The following is a 23713-nucleotide window of genomic DNA, read 5'->3' on the forward strand; positions in this document are numbered from 1 at the left end:
CTGCGGTTACCATAGTGATGGAAACATAATAAGAACGGAAAAGAGAATTACTTTTTTATTTTGTCAACGGATCGAAAACCAAGGCCAATGTTGGCGCAAAACAAAACAGACAAAAACAAAACACTCTGTTCAATTGTCTTGAAGTGTTTCAATCCACTGGATAGAAATTGACTTCAAAAGTGTAAAAAATCATCTGTACGCACCCAAAATGAACACTGAGGATTTTACTGTGCAGAAGAAGGTAGCATCTTGCTCAGTGGGCATCACCAACATGGTTTGGGATTTTCTGCAGCCTCTACTTTGGAGGTAGGGGGGGCGGGGTTGAGTTCGTCTCTCTGCAATCCCATCAGCCCTAGACTGAGCCCTTAATGCGGCCCTGACGCCTCACTGGCGTAGGGGCCATGCTGCCTCACATCTGGAGCCAATTACCCAGGAGGGGCTGTGACAGACGACCCCCACCACCCCGCTCTCTCCCCTCTCCTCTCCTCGCTCTGCACTACTGTCCAGCACAGGACCCACCATTCTCACACTTACATTCCTCCACTTTTCACAGTACCCACTCTTTCATTATTTCGGCATAGCCGCACTCTTTCTGCTTCTGCTTCTCTTCCTGAAAAGTGTCCTCTGAAGTGACAAGGTAACTTCTCTTGTGTGTCTCTCTCTCCCTTGTTGTAGAAATATAAAAATATATCGTAAATAAACTAAATTCAACCTCCCTTCTCCTCCAGTCTCCATACAGTGCAGTAAACCTACATATTTTCCTGCGGCAGAGCACTAGCAGTAAACACCACTTGTGAATAAAGGGACATTTAGTACCGAATCAGCTTTTATAGGTGTGATTTATGGACTGCTTGTCCACTAAGGACCCTAGGGATGTGTGTGTGTGTGCGTGTGCGTGTGCGTGTGTGTGTGTATTTGTGTACTAAATGTGTGAGTGTGCTGAATGTGTGTGCGTGCACGCAAAGCCTCATTTGGCTCTGTTCAGTTTGTAGACATGCTTCCAGGGTTCTACCTGTGGAAGGGTCAGTGCCAGTGGACTCAGTGTTAATAGGCCTAGGTGACTATAGTGGGGATAGTTCTGCCGCTATAATGGTTCATTTATACTTTGTCACATGCTGGTGTCGCTCATGAAAATGTGTTATTACTTATTTTTGGCGAGCATCACAGTTGTGCAATGAAGTATAAATGAAGCTTAACCCAGTGACCGGAGTAATTGGGTTTGGGATGGTGTAGAAGTATGTATGGCGTGGATATATATACTAGTCCCTTGGGCTGTTACTCACCAGGGTTAGCTCTCACTTAAAGAGGGGGTGAGAGGGTAGTGAATGGGCTTTGCCGTAATCTAGCCAATATTCTTCATATTCCCTACTGTCTTGTTTGGCACTGATGCTATGGTTCATTAGATTCAGCTATAGGGTGTAGTAGCCTACCTGGGCAGGGAGCCAGACAATAGAGCTGTCTGGCTTACAGAGACATAAATTGGAGTGTAGACCATGGAGGAAATGTGGAAACGCTACAGGTGGCAGATATTCAATCATTTACAGAGGATTACTAGAACCTTGTGTGTGTGCGTGCGTGTGCGTGTGTCTGTCTGTCTGTCTGTCTGTCTGTCTGTCTGTCTGTCTGTCTGTCTGTCTGTCTGTCTGTCTGTCTGTCTGTCTGTCTGTCCATCTGTAGTTGCAGACTTCTCCCATAGGAGCATAATTCAAGATATTGTCCATGACAACCAGCAAGCTGACAAGGCTGTGGAGAGAAGCATGAGAGGGAGCTAGTTAATAGGGACACAAAGCAGGGGCAGATGGGAAAACAGAGGGACTTGAACAAATCATCCAGGATTGTAAAAATGTCAGCTCTGGCACCGGAGGAATGACAGGAAAGAGCAGGCAGACAGAAAGCAAAAAATGAAAATAAAAAAGAACTTGATCATGATTGAGAGATCGACCAGAGAGAGGTGTGAACCAAGAGAATGACATGGATGCCGCGGTCTCAATCTGCCCTCTGCTGGACAGAATGTCCAGAAAACTTTGTTTTTAGTAGTTTCATAGAAATAGCTTGTCCTTGGTGACTAAGTTACCACCTTTGCAACCTTTTATCATTGCCATTTTCAGACATGTACACATGTTATTACTGCACACATACATATTGGCTGCATGTGGAGTTAGTTATTTTAACGTTAGAGTGAAACATACCTGTATAATGATTTATATCACACTGAGAGCATGCGGATAGAGACAGCGGATGAAAGCAAAATGTAGAAATGTTCCAATTTTTTGTAATGATTTTGTGCAGCATGTTTAAAACATTTTACTACCCAACAGACAAAAAAAACGTTAATATAATGACACAAAATAGGAACTTCAGGTTGAAAGTGGTAAACAAACCATAATAAATCAATGAATGAATACAGAGCCTAGTCTTATCTTGATGCAGACAATAGTGAGCACCCTTGCTTTCCTCAAACACGCACCAAATTATTCTCCTATCTACAAGCGTTATCATGACGCCCCTCTCTTCTCACTAAGGTCATGTCTAAGAGGTTGTTTACAAGACAGTCTCTATCCCAGGGATGTGTAAGATCTGCAGCCCGGCCTCTTTATTTGAAACAGCTGGAGGAGGAATATGTGGTGTGCTGACATTTGGCTGAAGGGGGTGAGAGGTCAAGTCTAACACCAATAAAGTCAAGACTTTGATCGTGGCATTTATGGATGGACTACCCTCCTCCAAGTGCATAGTACCCAGAGAGAGAGAGAGAGAGAGAGAGAGAGAGAGAGAGAGAGAGAGAGAGAGAGAGAGAGAGAGAATGATGGAACAAGGAAGAATGAATGAATATGTCTTTAATCATTCATTCCTCATCCATCCACTCGTCCACTCACAGTTAACAGTCTTTGTATTGAGTTGTGCTTGAAATGTACTGTATTTCTGCAAACTGTTAATAATTATTTCAATCAATCAATCTAGCTATGTATTTGTGAACGGTGCTTTTCAGAACCTTCAATAAGAACCTGTAACTGAAATTAGATCTATTTGGGAGGACTTTTTCCTTTAATTAAACTATTTAGGCCTAATTATTTGAGGAGGGTATTGCTGCAGCCTGCAGCTTCTTCTTATTCCCTTCTTTATCCAGTCACTAAATATGTTTGCCACAAGGAGGCGCTGTATCCTCATACATAACCTGGAACAGGTGAATCAGGACAACAGCCTGTAGGCCTACCGGGGTGCACTGTGGTATTTGTAGTACTAGTCCTTCATCTAGACTACAATTTAATCCACGTGATTGTGTCGAACCATTATTGACAGACGGCACTGAAAGCGGACAGGTTACTGACTGCTTGTTATGCGGAACTTTCGCCTCGGTTACTTCAAGGCAAGCGTGCTTCTCCTTTTGTTTCTCATGTTTTTAAGAACTCGCAGGCTTGTCCAAGAAACAAAGCTGAGTGAGACAGACGCGCACAGACAACTTTACCTGAGGCTGTGTAATGCAACATGCTCCAGTCTCGCATGCAACAAGGCACTGAGAGGAAACCGAATAAGAATTGACCATATTATTATTCCATAATTATGAGTCTAATAATATGTAGTGCGTGAGTTAGGCTTGTTTTTTGTATTTATTATGTTCTTAATGTGTACATATCTTTTAATTGTAGTTTACTAACTTTAAACAAAAATGAAGTTCAACGGATACTTGAAACTGACGATCCGCGAGGCCGTGGATCTCAAACCAACAACCTTCTCCCTCCGTCATGCTGTCATTTTCAACAAGGCTATTACCTCTCTGGACCCATACGTTGTGATAAAGGTGGACGACAGCAAAATCGGACAGACGCACACGAAGCAGAAGACGAACAATCCGACGTTCAACGAGGAATACTGCCTCCAGGTCAGCGACGGGAAACTGATTGAGCTGGCCGTTTTCCACGACACCCCAATTGGGTATGACGACTTTGTGGCTAATTGCTCAATTAAATTCGAGGACCTCATCAAAACATCCAACTCAGAAGAAACCTTCGAGGGATGGGTGAGTTCAAAATGATTTGATTGGCTCCCTGTATCCGCGGGATAATTCATTCAGACCTTTGGCTTTAATGATTAATATCCACCCAGGCAGGGCACTGAGGGCAGGGTAGACAGAGGGACACAATTAACATCTGGAAAAGCCCAGTACAACACCCCTTTTGATTCCAAGGACCCACCTAGTAATTTGATGAGCCAATCTAAGAAAACAAATTATTGATGATGAGATGAGACATGATTTGGTCTGATTATGTACCATTATATCGTCGACTCGCCTGTGATTTGGTCCAGGATTCATTTTTTTACTGTCTATGTAGGTTACTGTGTAATTCTATAGTACTATAGATGACAGTAAAACTCTGCTCAAAATATTAATTCTGGTACGTAATCTAGTTGTGTACTAATGGTGAATACTGAATAGTATCTATCAATCATTTCCCACTACTACTACTACTACTGCATTAAAGCAATTGGTTCCAATAGTTTTGTTTAAAACATGTATCTCTTTTACTTGGCATGTCCAGATTTTCTCAACCAATTGGTGACAAACTCAATTTGTTACCATAATTACATTAGAACTACATGTGATTACACACACACACACACACACACACACACACACACACACACACACACACACACACACACACACACACACACACACATCTCAAATGCAGTTTGAGACGTGAAGAAGGCCTGCATTGGTTGAGTCAAGTGGTAGGCCTACCATTATGAACATGATCCCTAATGTCTTACTTATAGCTCAATGCCCTAGCTGTGTTTCAGTTCTAAAACCCTGCAACAGTATTTCTAGGAAGATTGCAGAAAGTTTTCGAACACCAAACTGACACCGCACAAGATCAGTGCCCGTTTTCATATGAGAAGGACTTCAACATATGCACTATAGCAGGGGTGCCCAAAAGGTAGATCGCGATCTACCAGTAGATCACAAAGGCTGTGCAGGTAGATCGCATGACATGCCCCTAAAGAATATTTAAAAAACAAAAATGTTTGCATCTGCCACTTGAATTAAAATTATTTTTAACCCATGTCTAACCAATGACTAGTCTAAACTAAGTATGCACCCACAATGCACAATCTTATAGTTTCAAGCGTGTTGCTGTGCACAAACGTCGGTATGATTACAAATTAAATACAAAAAACGCTACCTATTCCATGACTATTTTCAGCAATGGTATTCGGTGGGTAGATCTTGTTGAGCTGGTCATTTTTAAAGTAGCTCTCAAGTCAAAAAAGCGTGGGCACCCCTGGCCTAGAGCCACACAGGCTACACACCCTGCCAGGTGCCCCTGCCTGGGGCAGTGGTTTTCAACCCTTTTCACATCAAGGCCCATTATTTATTCGCCATGTGAACCTTCAACCACCATTTGAGACCCAAAACTTTGAATATTATGTTGGATAAGATTTTGTCCACAATTCCATGCTGGCTGTATTGATTGTATTAGAACTGTGACAGGCACTGTAGTATAATAAAATGCATAGATAAATATCTGAGCCTCCTGTCATAAAGATGGCTCTGATCAACCAGGATAGCCCCAGTGCAGGTGGTCTTCCTGAGTGATAAACCCTCACAATGTGTTTATACAGCTGCCTATAATTAGCAACTTATAGAGATAACCTGCAGATAGCCTTTAGACCAGGGGGGCCCAAAAGGTATAGCCAGTAGATCTATATCTATATCTACCAGTAGATCACAAAGGCTGTGCAGGTAGATCACATCACATGTGCCTAAGGAATATTTAATTTAAATAGTGGCATCTGCCACTTGAATTAAGGTGACTTGATTGACATCAAAAGGGTCAGCTCAAACCCACAATGCAATAGGCCTATTTTGTTTTCAAGAGTGTTGTTGTGTACAAAAACATTGGTATAGCATTACAAATTAATACAACAAACCCCTACCTATTCCATTTCTCCCGCTCTATTTCGCATTCCAAGTGCATTTGTCTTATATGTAATGCCAGCTCCGGTATTCCAAAGCCTCCTCTGCCTCAGATACATATTTAAACTATTTTCAGCAATGGTTTAATAGTTTTTTTTGGTGGGTAGATCTTGTTGAGCTGGTCATTTTCAAAGTAGCTCTCAAGTCCAAAAAGTGTGGGCACCCTTGCACTATAGGTACTGGTAGGCCTACTACCTGCACTTTGGCTATGTGAAAACAGGGTAAGTAGCAGGATGACATTTGGCCTTATTTAAGCTTTTTCTTTTTACCTGGCATAGGAGGTATATTGTGCATTTTGATGTACTGTCTATAAGTATAAACTTGATTGATCACTGTGGATAAAATGCATTCTCATGACTGCATGAGCATGCATTGGATATCCAGTGACCCACATAGTAGCCCCGTGGACCAGCCTTGGAACGTGTCCTCATTATGCATGTCTTCACTTGCACTCAGGACCTTCTTGCTGTGAGGCTACAGTGTTAAGTACTGTTCCACCTTTAGGGCTACACAGGGAAGTCATATCTATCACACATTCTATAGTTTTAAGTAAGGGCAATTTCATGCAGAAGGGACCCCACTATTTTTTGCACCCACTGGTTCAGCTTTGTTCTCAGTAGACTATATAAAAGGTATACTGTTTATTTTTAAGGTATACTGCACTAGCAAACAACTGCAGTATTGATACAGCAAGCCTTTCCGTGCTCATCAACGTATTGTTGCATTGCATTGTGCTTAATATGTGCAGCTCCAGTTCACACCACAGCCAGCACTACGCTCATGATGGCTGGGGGAAAAATGAAATTAGAATATAATAATTATCTCAAATTAACATTACACATGCAGCAGTCGATAGGAAAGTAGTCTTTTCTCCACGTTTAGTTACACAAAAAAAAGGAATTTCAATCAGGGGCGTCGAACTGGGGGGAAAAGTGGGACTCACTTACTAGGGCCTCATGGTGTGGGGGGCCTCATGGTGTGGGGGGCCTCAAAAGCCTGGATTACACATAAAAATCACACCTGTGTGAACTGAGTCGTGCAAGGTCTTATATAGCCTGACCAGCTGTGGTCTGACGTAATGTCAGTGACCATAGTAACCATGCTCATTCTTTTGGGCCCCACGTACAGGTACACACAAACACGGATACAAACAAAGCTGGTTGTTGGAGTGGTTTGCACCACTCAAAAAAACACTACAAAAATGTGTGTGGGGGGCCCACAGTGATTGCTTTTCCGAGGGCCCAGAATTTGGTGCTATGCCCCTGATTTCAATGAGTGTTATGATTATATACAATTTTACAAACTAAATAACAAGCTCTTGGTAGGTTTAACCTTTTGATTATACAAAGTCCCTAATACCAGACGACAAGTTTCAGTTCAATAAAACAATATTTATCTTCAAAGCAAAATACGTATTCCCCCCTTTGATAGGCCCTAGTACAAAGGTCGAAAATATGTAATACCGTTCCATACTGTATAATATACCACTGTATTTTGGTACGGTACTGTATAGTCTGTATTGTGAAATTTCATACCATTACATCCCTAGTTCAAACAGACCTTTGCTGTGTTGTGCCCTTAAGTAACATCTTAAATAGATCACACCTCTGCTGTACTGAGGTGTTAATTCTGCTTTCTGTGAGCTAAGCGGTGTTGATGTGAAGCATTGTGCACTTGAAACCACATCTAACAGAACCTCGCCTGGCCTGCCCTACTCACCATGTGACCTAGCAAGTACAAACAAGAGATAGGCGATAATATATAATATCTTAATCCAACACAGCCCTCTTACTACAGTTGTCTGGAGTGAGATGTTTAACCCCTCATAGCCTCTAGACTTAGGGGACCTGAGTTGGCTTTGAACTTGGGCTGCTTTTTTCTGTCTACACCAAATCTCTTTGGTAAAAGAATAGCCTTTGTGACACATTGCAGAATTGTAGAATTTATCCAGATTCATACAACCATGTTGCTTACTGAAAATAACTGATTTCCAAGAGTAAATCATAACATAGCCTTGGGCAGTAAATCCTGATGGAATGATTTTCAACAATGCCAAAAATATAGACATGGAATCAATTTGAGGTAAATAGGTATGCTGCATCTTTGGAAGAAGGGCGCTTATTTCTATCTGCTCGTTATTCGATGTGCCATAACTATTTAAACTCAGCGACGTAGGCAACGTAGGCTAATTGCATATTAGACACAGCATTGTAGACCATACAAATCCCATAACATTGCTACAATGACTGTCACTAGCAGCCCCTATATAACAAATGGTGAAAAAGGATGGTAGGAACATTTGTAGGCCTAATCATTTTAATCATGTGGATCTGGAGAAATGCATTTGAACGACAAGGTGTCATGTGGATCCCAGACTTCATGTGGCCAGCCTGTGATGTTAAGACTGAAAATTCGGTCAAGGTTTCATCTACCTGGTCCAAGTCCCATTGACCTTCATTATAAAATTCAATGATTCAAATATCATTCAATATTTAAAATAATATAAGAGTGGTTGGTGCTTGGTCCAGTGATTCATGAGATTAGCTCTAGAGTCTGGATACACAGACAGAGGCTTGCCTCCTACACAACCATGCCGTAAAAAAGATACCGGCACCCAACCCTATGTGACGTGACCGTTTTACACTTGGTAATAGTTATTTTTGGCATGATGAGATTCTGGTGTACGATGAAGAATGAGTTAGGCTTCCATGTTGTACCAATCCTGAGTGCATTCAGTAAATGTTATCCATCTGATATTTTCGTGAACACTCTGGTCAACATGACACTTCTTACTGCAAGCTGCCCTTCATAACGAAGTTTCATTACACTGGTTAACTTTCGTCCCCGTGGGAGAAGGCAATTGCAGGTGTCAAAGCAATGAAACCTGAACCTTTACAGACCTGGAGCAGACAGCCGGTATCGACTGTGTGCCATGGGACTGTTTTATGGACAATTATCCTGTGTCTTTCCTTGAGTGGGAGGTACTGTAGACATTTTAGGCTACAGCTTAGCACCATCATGTGTGCATGCGTTAGTATCCATTCGTATGGATATCTTCAGATTCATAATTGTCATTTCATGAAAATAATAAGTCTCGCCTCTCGCCTGATTTTTGCAAGATGTCCTCAAAACACTAAGCTTGGGGTAGAATCAGATTGATATATTTATAGTTGTATTGATCCTGTTAGTTGTCAAGACGGTACATACAGTAATACAACACAGGACATAAAGATAGGGATAGAGATATACAGCTTCAGCTTCAAGAGTAAAAAATTAGAATACGAAGAAAGGAGTAAACTGGTAACGTACAGCGATGAACAAAGTAGAACATACGGAATTTCTAACAGGTGTAATTCATTAGTGAAGCAGTCGCTCTCACTTCAGGATGCAAGCCTGAAGTTGCTGTGAGCTAGGTCTCCACTGTGGGCTTGTTTTACGCTTGGTTAGCCCCTCCGAATTAAGTGTTGTCCTCAGTGAAGCAACAGAGTGTAGGGCACACAGGCCCCTGCACGCCCGTGTTGCTAAATTTATTGCAGCTTTTACCACTGTCTGTGCAACGCTCAGGGGCTTAATGTCACAATGCTCGGTCTGGCACATAGCCAAAAACTTCACTCTATCTTGTCTATATCATTTGAAGGTGAGACGCACTTGCATATGGGTCTACCTCCGATCATTATGCGTTTTTATTTTAAACCAAATGACTGCAGCATAGTGCTCTACACATGTGAGCCTTAAAGAATCTGAGTGAACTGACAAACCTGTTCATAAATAATGATATATGCATTATAAATGCATAGGCTAGTTTAGTTGCTAGATCCAAAATCCCATTCAGCATTGGAGCACCAAACAGCACCAGTGTTTAACTAACTATATGCTCCATCTATGGTCTTAGATCATCAGAATGTGAAGCCATCAAAAACGGCAGCCTCTTTAGGTTGTTGACCACATGATAGCTGCTCACAAATGGAATGAGACGGTAATTTATTTTACAGTATGCCTCTCATGTTCTGCTTCCTCATGTGCCTGCCTCTCTCCCTTGTGCTCACATCCTCAATGCAGAGGTCATTTTCCATCACCACCAGTACCACCCACACCCTGACCCTGCTACTCCCACGGCTTAGTTTATACTTCACATAGTCACACTATTTTCAACAGAAAATAGTGACTTGCATTAATCCTTTTTTCAGTTGAAACATTTATTCATGTTTTTATATTGGCTACGGTATTGACTGAATTATTCTTACCACTACATGTACAACAAGCTTTCTCACTAGATGGTTACAGTATTGCATTTTATTTCATTCATTTGTCAAATCCCAACTTACTTTACTTCTCTTATTTATTAGGCTTGTAACCTATAATTCAATATTTCCATATTAATGTATCTGACTTCAAATGTTGAGAAATCACCAAGAATATAATTAATTGAAGCAATTTACCCCTCATTGTTTCTGACATGCTTTTTGAAAACAAACAGCCCTCAACATTTTCCACAATGTAATTATTTTTCCCCACACGATAAAGACTCAAAACTTCCTTTTCTGTGATATAGCAGAGTTTCTGCTTCTCTAAAAGCAACACACACATCTGTAGAATAGAACTGTATTGTCTTCTTTTGAGTACAAAGTATTGATATAGTAAATTAAACCATATTATTTAGTGTAGTTATATTGCAATAATAATGTGTGGTCACAAAATCTTTAAGATGCACCTGGACTTGTCTCACAACACGCCAGTGTGCCTCGGCACACAGCTAGGGAACCGACAACCTGACATAACCTGCATTATGCGGTTATGCCGTGTTGTCGTCATTGTGGTTCTTCTGGAATTTTCTGGAGTTTGAGTAAAGTAAGCCATAGAATGACGAGTGTCAAAGATTGCACACACACATTAATTTCTATGTTGGCAGCAGAGCAGTCACACAGTCTGCATAGACAGATATATAGATGGAAATCAATTCGTTATTAAAAATATGGTGTAACAACAACAAGATTATTATGAACAAGATGTTCCAGTGGTGGGGGTGCATACACATTTGACACCAACAGTTTGATATCGTCATCTTGAATGGCCTGCCTACAATAAGTCATTTTTTGAGGATTTTTTTTTTAAAAGTCGTAATTGAAAAGGATCATGCTGATCCCGCCCCTTTTAGTAAAATGGCCCATCTCAAGAGTGTGACTTAGGCCAAAATAGGCCATTTGTGTTTCCTAAGTCACATGTTTTTTTGACTTGGGCCTTTCTTTTTGCCTAATGTTTTAATTACTGTATGCTACTTTCAGACAGTGGAAGAATCACTGCTGTTTTCGGCAAGCGACACCATCATGTGATGTAGCATAAATTAAGCTCTTTGTCAGTGCCTGCCTTCTGTATGTCCTCTTTTTGATTACTTGGACATTTGCAAATATCATAATGACAGAACTGTCATCACTAGTTGGAAGTGCAGTTGTGACATGGGTTTCATTAACTAGGCTTGGGTTAGTAGGTCAAGAAAGATTAGGCATGTGTTTAGTGTGGTGCGGAGGTTAGCGGTGCATTCTGATGGGACACCAAGCAAGCATAATATATTGTTCACCACTGTCGTCATCCCACACCTGGTCCTTGGTCTGCCCTGTGGTCTCTTCCCAGCTGGGTGTGCCTGGAAGGAGGCATCCTTATTCCTTACTCAGTTTCAGTTTCAGTTCAGTTTATTTTATTTATAGTACAAAATCACCCCAGGGGGTCTCTGTGCACTTTACAGCATTTATACAAAACAAATCAAACACAAATAGCAATAAAAACATAGTAAAACATGGTAAAATGTGCATAAAAACTAAGCGGAACTGTAATGTATAGAAAAAAGGTGTGTTTTTAGCTTTGACTTAAAAATTTCCAGGGAGTGTGAATTTCTGACATCCTGAGGGAGAGCGTTCCAGAGACAGGGGGCACGGTGTGTGAAAGCTCTGCCCCCAACCGTTATTTTATTATGTGTTGTGACTGTGAGTTTTCCAGCATCCTGAGAGCGTAGTGGTCTTGGGGGGATGTATATATTTATTAAACTGGACATGTAAGGTGGTGCGAGTCCATTTAAGGTTTTATAGGTCAGGAGGAGTATCTTGAAGTCGGCTCTGGCCTGTATGGGTAGCCAGTGAAGTTCTATTAGTGTTGGTGTGATGTGGTCAAATTTCTTTTTTCTGGTGAGTACTCTAGCTGCTGCGTTTTGTACTAATCTGAGGCCATTTGTTGCTGTTGATGGTAAACCGGAGAAGAGGGCATTGCAGTAGTCTATTCTTGAGGTGATGAAGGCGTGGACCAGGGTTTCGGCGTCGGGAAGTGAGAGTATTGGACGGATTCTAGCAACGTTGCGCAGATGGAAGAAGGCAGATTTTGTAATGCTTTTTATGTGGTGTGTGAAAGATAAAGATGTGTCAAAAATGACTCCTAGATTTCGGACTGTTGGTTTGTGGGTTATTGGGCAGCCATCGAGGTTAAGGGTTATGTTATTGAACAGATGAGTATGCTTGACTGGACCGACTAGTAGCATCTCTGATTTGGCAGAGTTCAGGAGTAGGAAGGAGCTGTTCATCCATTTCTTTACCTCGGCTAGACAGATTTCAAGTTTGTGAATGTTGGATGGGTCAGTTGCTGTGATGGGGATGTAAATTTGGGTGTCGTCTGCATAGCAGTGGTATTCTATGCCAGACTTTCTAAAAATGTCGCCTAATGGTGTCATGTATAAACAAAAGAGGATTGGACCAAGAACTGAGCCTTGTGGGACACCGTAGTTAACACTGGAAAAATCGGACATTGAGTTATTGAAGAGCACACGCTGAGATCTATGTGAGAGGTAGGAGCGGAACCAATCGAGTGCAGGACCTTTGATACCAATTAGATGTTCTAAACGATCGAGGAGAATTGAGTGATCGACCGTATCAAATGCGGCACTAAGGTCGAGGAGCAGCAGGAGAGAGGTCCTGTCCGCATCCATTGCCATTAGCAGATCATTTGACACTTTAACCAGAGCGGTTTCTGTGGAGTGGTGGGATCTGAAACCGGACTGAAAATTGTCAAAGAGATTGTTATTGCTGAGATAGGCTGTAAGCTGACTGGCAACAACTTTTTCTAGCAGTTTTGACATAAATGGGAGATTGGATATTGGTCTATAGTTCGCTAATGTGTGTGGATCTAGACTAGGTTTTTTTAGTAGGGGTTTGATTATTGCGGTTTTGAAAACTGTTGGAACGGTGCCACTGATTAGGGACTCATTTATGATATGAAGAAGCGGGGGGCCCAGTGTAGAAAGCAGCTCTTTAAATAATTTGGTGGGGATTGGATCCAGTAGGCAGGTGGTGGATTTTGATGTGGAGACCAGTTTAATGAGATTATCATAGGAGATTATATCAAAATGTGATAGGGTGATGCTGGAATGAGTGGCTGTGAAAGATGGAGGTTGGGAGGCGGTTGTGGGTGAAGCGGTAGCAGTGCTCTTAGTCTGCTCTCTAATTGACTCCACTTTGTTGTTGAAAAATGTAAGGAAATCTAGTGGATTGATGGAAGGGGGGGGAGCTGGGGGAGTGGTTTTGGTGAGGTTGGCGATTGTGTCAAAAAGGAATCTGGGGTTGTTTTTGTTGTTGGCTATTAATGTGGAGTAGTATGTGTTTTTAGCTTCTTGTAGAGCACGTTTATATGTGTGTACTGACTCATCCCATGCCAAATGAAATACCTCAAGCTTAGTTTTACGCCACTTTTGTTCAAGGTTTCGACATGTTCGTTTGAGTGATCTTGTATTATTGTTGAACCATGGTGAAATATTTTGTGATGTGCGTTTTATAGTTTTGAAGGGGGCGATGGAATCTATAGTATTGAGGAGGACATTATTGAACCCATTTGTGAAATTGTCGAGAGATCCAGAATAGTTATTGAAAGGAGTGATGACAGTTGGCAGTGCAGATTCTAGTGCTGTTTTGACTTACTAGATAGTAGATACCCAAACCTCCTCAAAGCAGCAGCGGTCTCATAGATGAATCACTGTCGTCATTAATGTTGTGGTGTTGACTCTGCTATCCACTATAGTTAGAATAATTTTAAAATAAATATATTTGTAGCTATCATTATATTGCTTGGTGTGGACGGCCCTTGGTGGGGACAAGACTTTACTCTGTGTTCCAATGATTGCACCCTGACCTGACCCAGCACAACCTGCCAGACCTGCTCTCTTGTCTCTCTGTCTCATTACACACACACTACTGCATGTACAGAATGCTGACAATTCAGGGCAGACGTACAAATGTCAAACAGGTAATCATAGTATGATCACAATGTTTTGTAAAGGTAGGACCAAAGCTGTCAGTGTTCCCACAACACGTCTCGACAACTGCTTTAGCTAAATAATGTCTGGTTTGTGTATCAAGCGACACATCTCATCTACAATGCTGCCTTTACACACTGCAGACATTTAAAGAACAAATTGCTCTTGTGACAAAATAAATACCATTGTCGTTCTGCTAGATGCCAGAATAGAGAGAATATGATCAAAATATGAATCGACTTTGACTCTGAACGTAGACATCTGCTCTTGGTCTGACTGAGTTAACGTTTGTTCTATCAATAATCATAATCTATCGCCTGTACACGATACAGTGTCAGCTAGCATACTCCAGTACATTTGGCTCATGCTAAATGCAAATGCAATACAATGTATTTACTCTCTTTTTCTCTCTCCCTTCCTCCCTCCCTCCCTCCCTCCCCCACCTATGTGCATGTGCAGATGGACCTAGAGCCAGAGGGAAAGGTCTATGCCATTATTTCTCTGAATGGATCCTTCACTGATGGTAAGGCTCGTTAATTGGGAAATAATAATACAAGCCATGCACCTGGGATGGGCGTCCGGGTGGCGCAAGCAGGCTAAAGTTCCTGCCCAGCACTGTGGAGGTGTTTGGGTCCTCTGCTGTGCTTCCAGCTTGTCCAACCGGTTGGCAGGCGCTCCAACAAACACAATTGGCTGTATTTGCGGGTGCAAAGCGGGAAGGGGTGCACACTTTGTCACTGTATTACCGTAAGCAACTCCTACAGGTTGGTTGGGGCATGGAATTTGGAGGATGGCGTGTTTCTCTCCTGGTGAAACTCCTCACTGTCGGGTGGAAAAAAAGCAGCAGTAGTCGACAATGACATCATGTGTGTCGGAAGAGGCATGACCTCTCCATGACCAACAGTAGGGGTTAGCACTGGACAGGGGGGTGAGGGGAGGCTGGCTATGACTATAGTGAATGTAGAAAATGGAAAAACAAGAAACGACTCAACAGTTAATTACCTAAAATAATTATTGTATTGATTGTTACATCTCATATAAGAGTACACAAGAGTACAATTATTTGGTTTCGATTCCAGTAGTAAGTAGAAGTAAAGTAGCAAAGTATGTATATTAATATAGCATACTTTGAGGTGGTTGAAGGTGCTTTGTGTGTCGGTCCTTCACAAAATACGATATCCATATACTGTACGTGTGTGCATATGTATATATTTACAAATGAGGTGTGTGTGTGTGTGTGTGTGTGTGTGTGTGTGTGTGTGTGTGTGTGTGTGTGTGTGTGTGTGTGTGTGTGTGTGTGTGTGTGTGTGTGTGTGTGTGTGTGTGTGTGTGTGTGTGTGTGTGTGTGTGTGTGTGTGTGTGTGTGTGTGTGTGTGTGTGTGTGTGTGTGTGTGTGTGTGTGTGTGTGTGATCTTTCTCAGTCTGAATATGAGTGAGACGGTATGAGTCATATTTTGGTAGGTTAGGTATTCACTACAGTAGATATGCTTTGTCTGGTAATTGGTGGTCATGGCTGAAGAATGCTTGTTATCGTCACACATAAGTGTCATGCACCTACTGTCCTATGTGTGTGTAGTGTGGCGTTATTGTCTCCTGTGTGCGGCACAGAGCTCAGCTACTGTCCTATGTGTGTGTAGCGTGGCGTTATTGTCTCCTGTGTGCGGCACAGAGCTCAGCTATACGGCACTGTGTCATGCACCTACTGTCCTATGTGTGTGTGTAGTGTGGCGTTATTGTCTCCTGTGTGCGGCACAGAGCTACTGTCCTATGTGTGTGTGTAGTGTGGCGTTATTGTCTCCTGTGTGCGGCACAGAGCTCAGCTACTGTCCTATGTGTGTGTAGTGTGGCGTTATTGTCTCCTGTGTGCGGCACAGAGCTCAGCTACTGTCCTATGTGTGTGTAGTGTGGCGTTATTGTCTCCTGTGTGCGGAACAGAGCTCAGCTACTGTCCTATGTGTGTGTAGTGTGGCGTTATTGTCTCCTGTGTGCGGCACAGAGCTCAGCTATACGGCACTGTGTCTGTCTGATCCATTATTATGCAAAGACAATAATCCTTTAAGTCACTGTGCAGCGCCTTTTAGAGTCTGTGAGATTTGTCAGTCGCAATGTCTGCAGATGTACTGTAGCATGCGAAGAGGTTTTACATGTTGAGGTTTCAACAGGCCAACATGCATTTCCTGCTTGTTTTTCTGTTTGAGGTTAGAGGTTGACATAGTTTGTTTCATTTGTCACCCCACCCCCACACTCTCCCTTAAGTTCCCCTTTTCATCTGCTGTCACGGCTGACTGCAGGCCGAATTTCAACAAAATAATGCTTGCGTACTCGAAACAATGCTGAATCTGCAGTCTTAAGTTTATGTATAAAAATACAGTACTGTGGTGTCATCAAGTACTATTTTATTTATTTTTTCATAATCTTTTGCATTGTTGGTAATTTGATTACCAACATTGGATGTGGTCCAGTTTTACAGACTGCTTTGATAAAGAATAGTAATGGAAGGGTAATGCTAGATGTAGTGCTAAATATTAGCCTTTGTTTATTACTGGATTAAATGAACCTCCTAAAAGTACGCATCCAGCAAGTCCAGCTCAGATAATGTTTCGTTGGATTTACTTTCAATGGCTTCATATGACATAAACCAATGCCAGCAGGGGGCTCCATAACTGCAACAATATTTGATTTCATGAACGAAAGAAAATCTTTCATTTGGAATAAAAGAGGACCCTATGGACTAATCACTCTGACTCTGTATATATAGATATAGACATTGTCAACACAGCTATACAATAATCACAGAGACGGCAATGGAATTGTAATCACATACTGTAACTAAGCAATCTTAAAAAAACAACATTTGAACCCATACACTACAAACTTTAGGACAGCACTTGTACTATGCATGGTTTTGTTTGTCTTCTTGCAATTGTGTGATCGTAAAGAAAGCCAGATGGCCAAAACGTAATCAAATATACACGCATGCATATGGAGCTGTTAGTGTGTAAATCTTTTGTCTTCTTGCTTAACCAGTCACTTGTTATACAGCTAATAGCAAAGACTTTAATCTGTTCACATGGATAAACACACTGCAACACACTTTTGTTTAATAGAGCTCATCTTTGCAAAATGTTTACATTATCAAGTGGATGGAAACATGAATGTTTTTGCGCAAAATCTCTCTAAAATATTCCCTTTTTTAGAAATGAATAGGCGATGCACACCTCTTAATTTATCTCTTCTGTGGTGCAGGAAATGAACACCTCAGGCTCTGTATTGCATGTGCCTGTTTTAGGCATCACCAATGAAGTCTCCATCAGTTGTTATGAAATCACAAATGACAAAGCTGTCTTCGTTTGCAGAAGAGGGCTTGCACAATTATCTTATCTCTGAGGGTTTCTTGTTTCGCAGCATCACAGTTGGCGGTGTGGGGGTTGGGGGACATTACTGACAGCTCTCTGTTGTGCATGTGTGGTTTACGGTTTCAGTCCCATCAAAATAGCCTTTCTTTCTGTACACTGTCACCATACTATAATGTATGATTAGCCCTCGCGTTTAAAACCATAATAATGGCTCGTCTGATTGAAGTATGATTCAGTTCACCCATGTTTTAACCCAGTTTATCTTCCTTGCACCTCACTCTGACCAGTTAAAAACAGGCACGTTTGTTTTGGTTCATACTTTTTAAGGAAAGCCAATGGGTGAGTCCCTGTGGTACAACCCTGCTGCATTTCAGAACAATTCTCCCTCTGATCTTGCCTTTCAGATGATGCCATCGTTGTGAAAGACAAACCTTACAAGCAGTTCACAAGAAAACGCCAGGGGGCTGTGAGGAGGAGGATCCACCAGGTCAATGGTCACAAGTTCATGTCCACCTTCCTCCGTCAGCCCACCTTCTGCTTTCACTGCAAAGAGTTCATATGGTAAGACAGTCGGCCTCATTCACTTAAGCTGCTTGTACATTTCTGATCATATTTGAGTGTAAAGCGTGAATATTGCAATGCATACTGTAAGTCAATTCGGACATGTGATTCATGAAAGGGGGTTCAGAGCCTTTATTTGCGCGGATCACAGGTGTTAGGTGTATCTCATTTTTGTTTGTAAGTCAAGCTTGCATTGTTCCACGTGCCATATAAGACCATGAAAGGCAACCCGGAAACCATTCCTTTTTCCCTAGTATAAATAAACCTTACAATTCTGTTTGGTTTTAGGCTTTGTAAACAAACAACAAAACAACAATATAGAAAGAAATGACAGTGGAGAAAATAGTGGAATTAGCTGATCTGCTATTCTTGGAAAATGTTGAACACGTGGAAACGATTATGATGATTATGCAACATCTCAAATAATTGTGATCAGTGTGATTTATATAATAATTGTGACAGGCCAAAAAGATAGGCCCTCCCTGCTGTCCGTATTGCTTATGCACACTCTCCATGTGGGGATGCTCTGATTGTGTCTTCTCTGTTTTGTAGGGGTGTGTTTGGAAAGCAGGGCTACCAGTGCCAAGGTGAGCAGCTTCCCTCGTCACATTTATTTACTCTTGAAGCACCATTAATTAAGCCCCATACGACAAATGGCAAAAATACAGTTTATTTTTGCCCAAAATTGGGACACCAGGTTGAAATCTCCCAGCTTTCCTCTCTCAGGTATTAATCTTGAATCTGAGATTCAACTTGAAATCCCTATTTTGGGCATGTCATTATATTCTAAAAGATTATTCTAATACATTTCAAAAATCACACCCGTGTGAAGTGAGGGGCGCTAATAAATTAAAGTCTAACTCATGTTGATTGGTGATGTAATGGTGATGTAAAACAAACATTAAACGCCATTAATAACAATAAAGAGACAATATGACGTAAATGACACATTATTACGTAGATTTTCCCTTCATTGTCAATGGCGTACAAAACAAACATTGAACTAAAGACAAACATTAAACCTGTGTATAGGAAAAAATAGAGAAAATAGCAGACCTACAAACTCAAAATGTGTCGCACAAGCTATCTTGACACTATTATATATTAGTATATTGGACTTAAGTGATTAACTCTGTAGCACATCCTGTCTTTTTTCTGTCTTTGTTTTTCGTCTCGATTTGCAAAGCTCCGACCACCAGAGCCCCCCTCCCACGCCTACCCGCCCACCTGGCCCCACGGCCCCCACCTCCCATCCCCCAAACAGGAAGTCGGCAAGCCTCAGAAGCTTCATAAACTTCCTGGTTGCTCATGGAGCCCTTCTGGCCTCTATGACTCTGCCCAGAGATGCTGTCTCACACAGTCTCTCTGCGTTTTCTGGCGCTTCATGATGCCACAAAAGACCCACTAGTGGGCTGTGGTGGTATTGCAAGTGGGCCCCCAATTATTTGGCAAAAGACAAAGATTCTAATGAGTATACTGTGATACAAATGAAGAACTTGAAGAAGAACTGCTCAAAAGTGGAACACAATCGCTTGATTGATCAATCAAATAAACATTCTCAAGTGGTCAGATGGGTGGGCCGCGAACGCCGTCAATAATTTCAAGTGGTCCTGGTCCAGAAAAGGTGTGGAACCACTGGGCTACAGTATGTGGACCTGATGTGAAGTGTTTGTTGTTCTTTTGGTTACAGTGTGAAGTGTTTGTTGTTCTTTTGGTTACAGTGTACACCTGCGTTGTTGTTCTTTTGGTTACAGTGTGCACCTGCGTTGTCCATAAGCGATGCCACGCGCACGTTGTCACCACACTGATGTGTTTGTTGATCTTTTGGTTACAGTGTGCACCTGCGTTGTCCATAAGCGATGCCACACGCATGTTGTCACAGTGTGTCCACGCATGAAGAAGCCTGCAAGAGAACCGGTGAGAGCAACTAGTGACACTCAAAACACTTGTACACAGTCATGTACACAAGAACCTGCTAATGTCACTACTAAAATAGCTGTCAGGAATGGCACGCAAACATCACATGCATCAGCTGCACTCAGATTCTCTTGCTGCTGTTAACACATTGTATACACACGCTGTATGAATTGATAAAGTTTGTTCCTGAATGTATTCAGACACACAATGTATTATGAGTAGAACCCATCAAATAACCAACCAGCCTGTCCAGAGGCCCTACAAGTTCCTGTTTTTGTGTTGAGATGCTCACTGAGTTGGAACATTGTGTAACCTCTACTTTGATTAGCTGAATAATTACTTGTTGCAGTGTTTTTGCTACATTTCAAGTTCCCCTTCTATGGGGGAATTCTGAATAATTTACAGACTTACTTAGGTATTATTTTTTCCCTCTGACAAATGGATCACGCTGTGTGAGGGAAAAGTGGGATCTAAACATTTTCACACATTTTTTTATGTGCCACGTTATGATCATTGAGATGTTATACTATACAACAATGTGTGCTGCCTTCTGCATTGCTGTGGATTTGATTGATAAGTGCTGCATAAGTAAATGCATTTCTTCTCTCTCAGTCCATAAACCAGGGTTTCAGCATCAACATCCCTCACAAGTTCAGCATCCACAACTATAAGTCGCCCACCTTCTGTGACCACTGTGGCTCGTTGCTATGGGGAATAGTGAGACAGGGTCTGCAGTGCAAAAGTAAGAACTGCCTTTTCAGTGTACAGTATGAGTGAAAAAAACATTTACCCAGTCATGATATATTCTAGATAAAATTGTATATATAAGCATAGTGATATTACAGTAAGAAATCTGTACACTTATGGAATAGGAAGGTATTACTGATGCATTTCAAATGAGCAATGACAGTGTTGCATTCATCTCAATGAATTGAATACACAGGACCACAATGGAAACAAGCCCCTAGCCTATAGGGCTTTTTGTTGTATCCTTTTTTAGCAATCTTTGTAAAATTGTACCACTGTACTATTTGCAAACTGTAAAGTAATCAATCAATCAAGTCTTTAGAGTAGACACATTTGTTGTACAATTCATCAAATTGGAAAGGTATTCTAGAAATCCTTACTGCACTAAGCCTACAAAATCATTCATTTTTTGGCTATGAGAGATTACCAAACACAAATAGGGGTATTCCACATAATCATATCAGTTATCAGTATATCATATTATATTATAGGGGTGACATTGGCTCAGGGGTAGAGTGGCCGGATGGGAACCACAAGGTTCCCAGTTCGATCCCGGGCTCCCCCAGAGTTGGTGTTGAAGTGTCCTTGAGCAAGACACTGAACCCCAATTGCTCCTGATGAGCAGGTTGGTGCCTTGCATGGTTTCTGCTGCCATCGGTGTGTGAATGGGTGAATGTAATGGACAATCTATGTAAAGCTCCTTGCTATATAAATGCACCATTTACCATTTTTATATTCTAGTATAGTATTGTCTACATTGTTCGTCATACGTGCCTGGCACCCATTGAAGATTAATTTATACAGTCACACATCCTTCCCCAAATTAGTCAAATTATCAGTGTTGTTCTTACCACTTGAGCCCAATCTCACAATGCATCGCAATGTGAGCTTGAAGATTAGCTATTTTTAGGTATTGAAGATATTTGAAAATCTTTGAAAACCTTCGCCTATTACGACATACCCGAAATATTAAAAGTGGTGCTCCTGTCTCTCTCCCCTTCAGTCTGTAAGATGAACACACACATCCGCTGTAAGGGCAACGTGGCGCCCAGCTGCGGTGTCAACAGTGTGGATCTGGCCAACAAGCTGGCAGAGATGGGTCTGGAGCCTGGGGGACTCTCCAAACGCAAATCAGTTGTACGTCCACCGAACAAAACAGTACAGTACTCGAAGAATAAATAAATAAAAACATCTGCAGAAAGTAGAGTGAATCTTAACGCTTCATGTCATGTCGCTCCGCTCCCAGAGTAACGGTGGAGGCCAGAGTCCTTCGAGGGCTTCTACTGTCAAGAGAGGGAAGGTGGAAAGTCCGAAGCCACACAGACGCCTGGGAATCTCCAACTTCACTTTCCTCCAAGTGCTGGGAAAAGGCAGCTTCGGCAAGGTGGGGAGACTAAAGCGATGATTCTCAACCTGTGGTCCGGGGCCCACTGGTGGTAAAAAAATGACAGTATTTTCTTTAAAACCTTGAAAACAAAATCTGTTTTCATAGTGATGCCAATACAAAGAACATTTACTACATTGGTTCCACTGATCCAAGCCCGGGGGCCCCCGACTGATTTTTTTTTGAAAATGATGAACTTGTAAAGTATTGCAATCCAATTCAAGTGTGATTTGTCTTTAGTTATTGTATATTTAGTTGTATTATGGTTTAAAACATTGAGAGCTTCTGCTCTGCTGTCTGCACTGCAGACAGTGCCTTCTGTGTTGTGGGGTAGCTGTGGAAAGGTGGCCTGGTCCAGTCTAAAGCCCACAATGGACAGCGACTTGTCTGTCTGCCTGCCTCTCTCTCTCTCTTGGGGGGGCTGGGAGGTACCCCACAATTACACCAACATTAAACCGGCTTTGCCGTACGGCCAAATTGCACTTCTTTCCATCTGTTGTTGTTGCGGGGAATAACTCCACGGAGTGTTGTGGCTCTATCGCTTCCTGCTTACGCTCCACGTCGGTTGACCGGTTTGAGACCTGTGTGTATATATATATATTTTTTTTTTGCCACTAACGGTTCATACATATATTATCAACAGAATTCAGGGAAAAAACATTCATACAGGTTGATGAGGTTTTATTCACAGTGAAAATTCATCCTCTCTCCATCTATCTATCTCTCGCACCAATAACACACTCCCGGTGTGTAAGTACAATTAACATTCAAGATATTACTTGTGATCTATAAAACATTTGTGTGTGTGTGTGTGTGTGTGTGTCGTGTGTGACGTGTGTGTGCCTGTCTCTGTCTCTGCACATTGGTACTTGTCAGGTGATGCTGGCGAAGTTGAACGGCAGTGAGCAGGTGTTTGCGGTGAAGGTGTTGAAGAAGGACATCATTCTGCAGGACGACGACGTGGAGTGCACCATGACGGAGAAGCGGGTTCTGTCACTAGCCCGATGCCATCCCTATCTCACACAACTCTACTGCTGCTTCCAGACACCGGTCAGTGCTCACACACGCACACTAGTGATGCTAATCTTGGGGGAAAAACCAATCTGTGGATTCCCGCATTCATGATAATTTGACCCGCCCCACCAAAACAGTAAACACACACCCTGTGTGTGCATCAGGGTCGTTACAGGTGCATCAGGGCCGTTACAGGTCGACCCTGTGCGCGCATCACTAACGCGCACACACTTTACTTTCACGGGCTTTTTTGGCATGAGAAAACATAAGTTAACATTGCCAAAGCAAAAGTGGAACATTACAATGAAAACAAAAATAATGTATGTACAATTGAAAGGCAATGGAAATGATATATGTACACAGAGCTATTACATTGCAACTGAGGGACATCTAACTTACAAAACCATAACAATTGTGCATTTGCTGTCAGAAATAGTTGGCATATACAGTACATCCACACATACGAAAGGTTA

At 41.9% G+C, this 23713-nt stretch overlaps 1 protein-coding gene across 2 annotated transcripts in view; it reads left to right on the top strand.

The window, feature by feature from the left end:
- The first annotated feature begins 3261 nt into the window (after positions 1–3261).
- prkcha (protein kinase C, eta, a) overlaps positions 3262–23713 on the top strand; it is a 38831-nt gene continuing 18379 nt past the window's right edge. For both annotated transcript variants that reach the window (XR_013792343.1, XM_079529019.1), the window contains exons 1-9: positions 3262–4015; positions 14721–14784; positions 18022–18178; positions 18731–18765; positions 20013–20095; positions 20708–20837; positions 21846–21979; positions 22089–22226; positions 23103–23276. Coding sequence is in view for 1 of the 2 variants with exons in the window: in XM_079529019.1 (XP_079385145.1) it covers positions 3665–4015; positions 14721–14784; positions 18022–18178; positions 18731–18765; positions 20013–20095; positions 20708–20837; positions 21846–21979; positions 22089–22226; positions 23103–23276 (1266 nt within the window). In the remaining variant the exon portion in view is untranslated. The remainder of the gene's footprint in view (positions 4016–14720; positions 14785–18021; positions 18179–18730; positions 18766–20012; positions 20096–20707; positions 20838–21845; positions 21980–22088; positions 22227–23102; positions 23277–23713) is intronic.

The sequence above is a fragment of the Electrona antarctica genome, assembly GCF_951216825.1.
Source record: "Electrona antarctica genome assembly, chromosome: 18".
Taxonomy (NCBI): domain Eukaryota; kingdom Metazoa; phylum Chordata; class Actinopteri; order Myctophiformes; family Myctophidae; genus Electrona; species Electrona antarctica.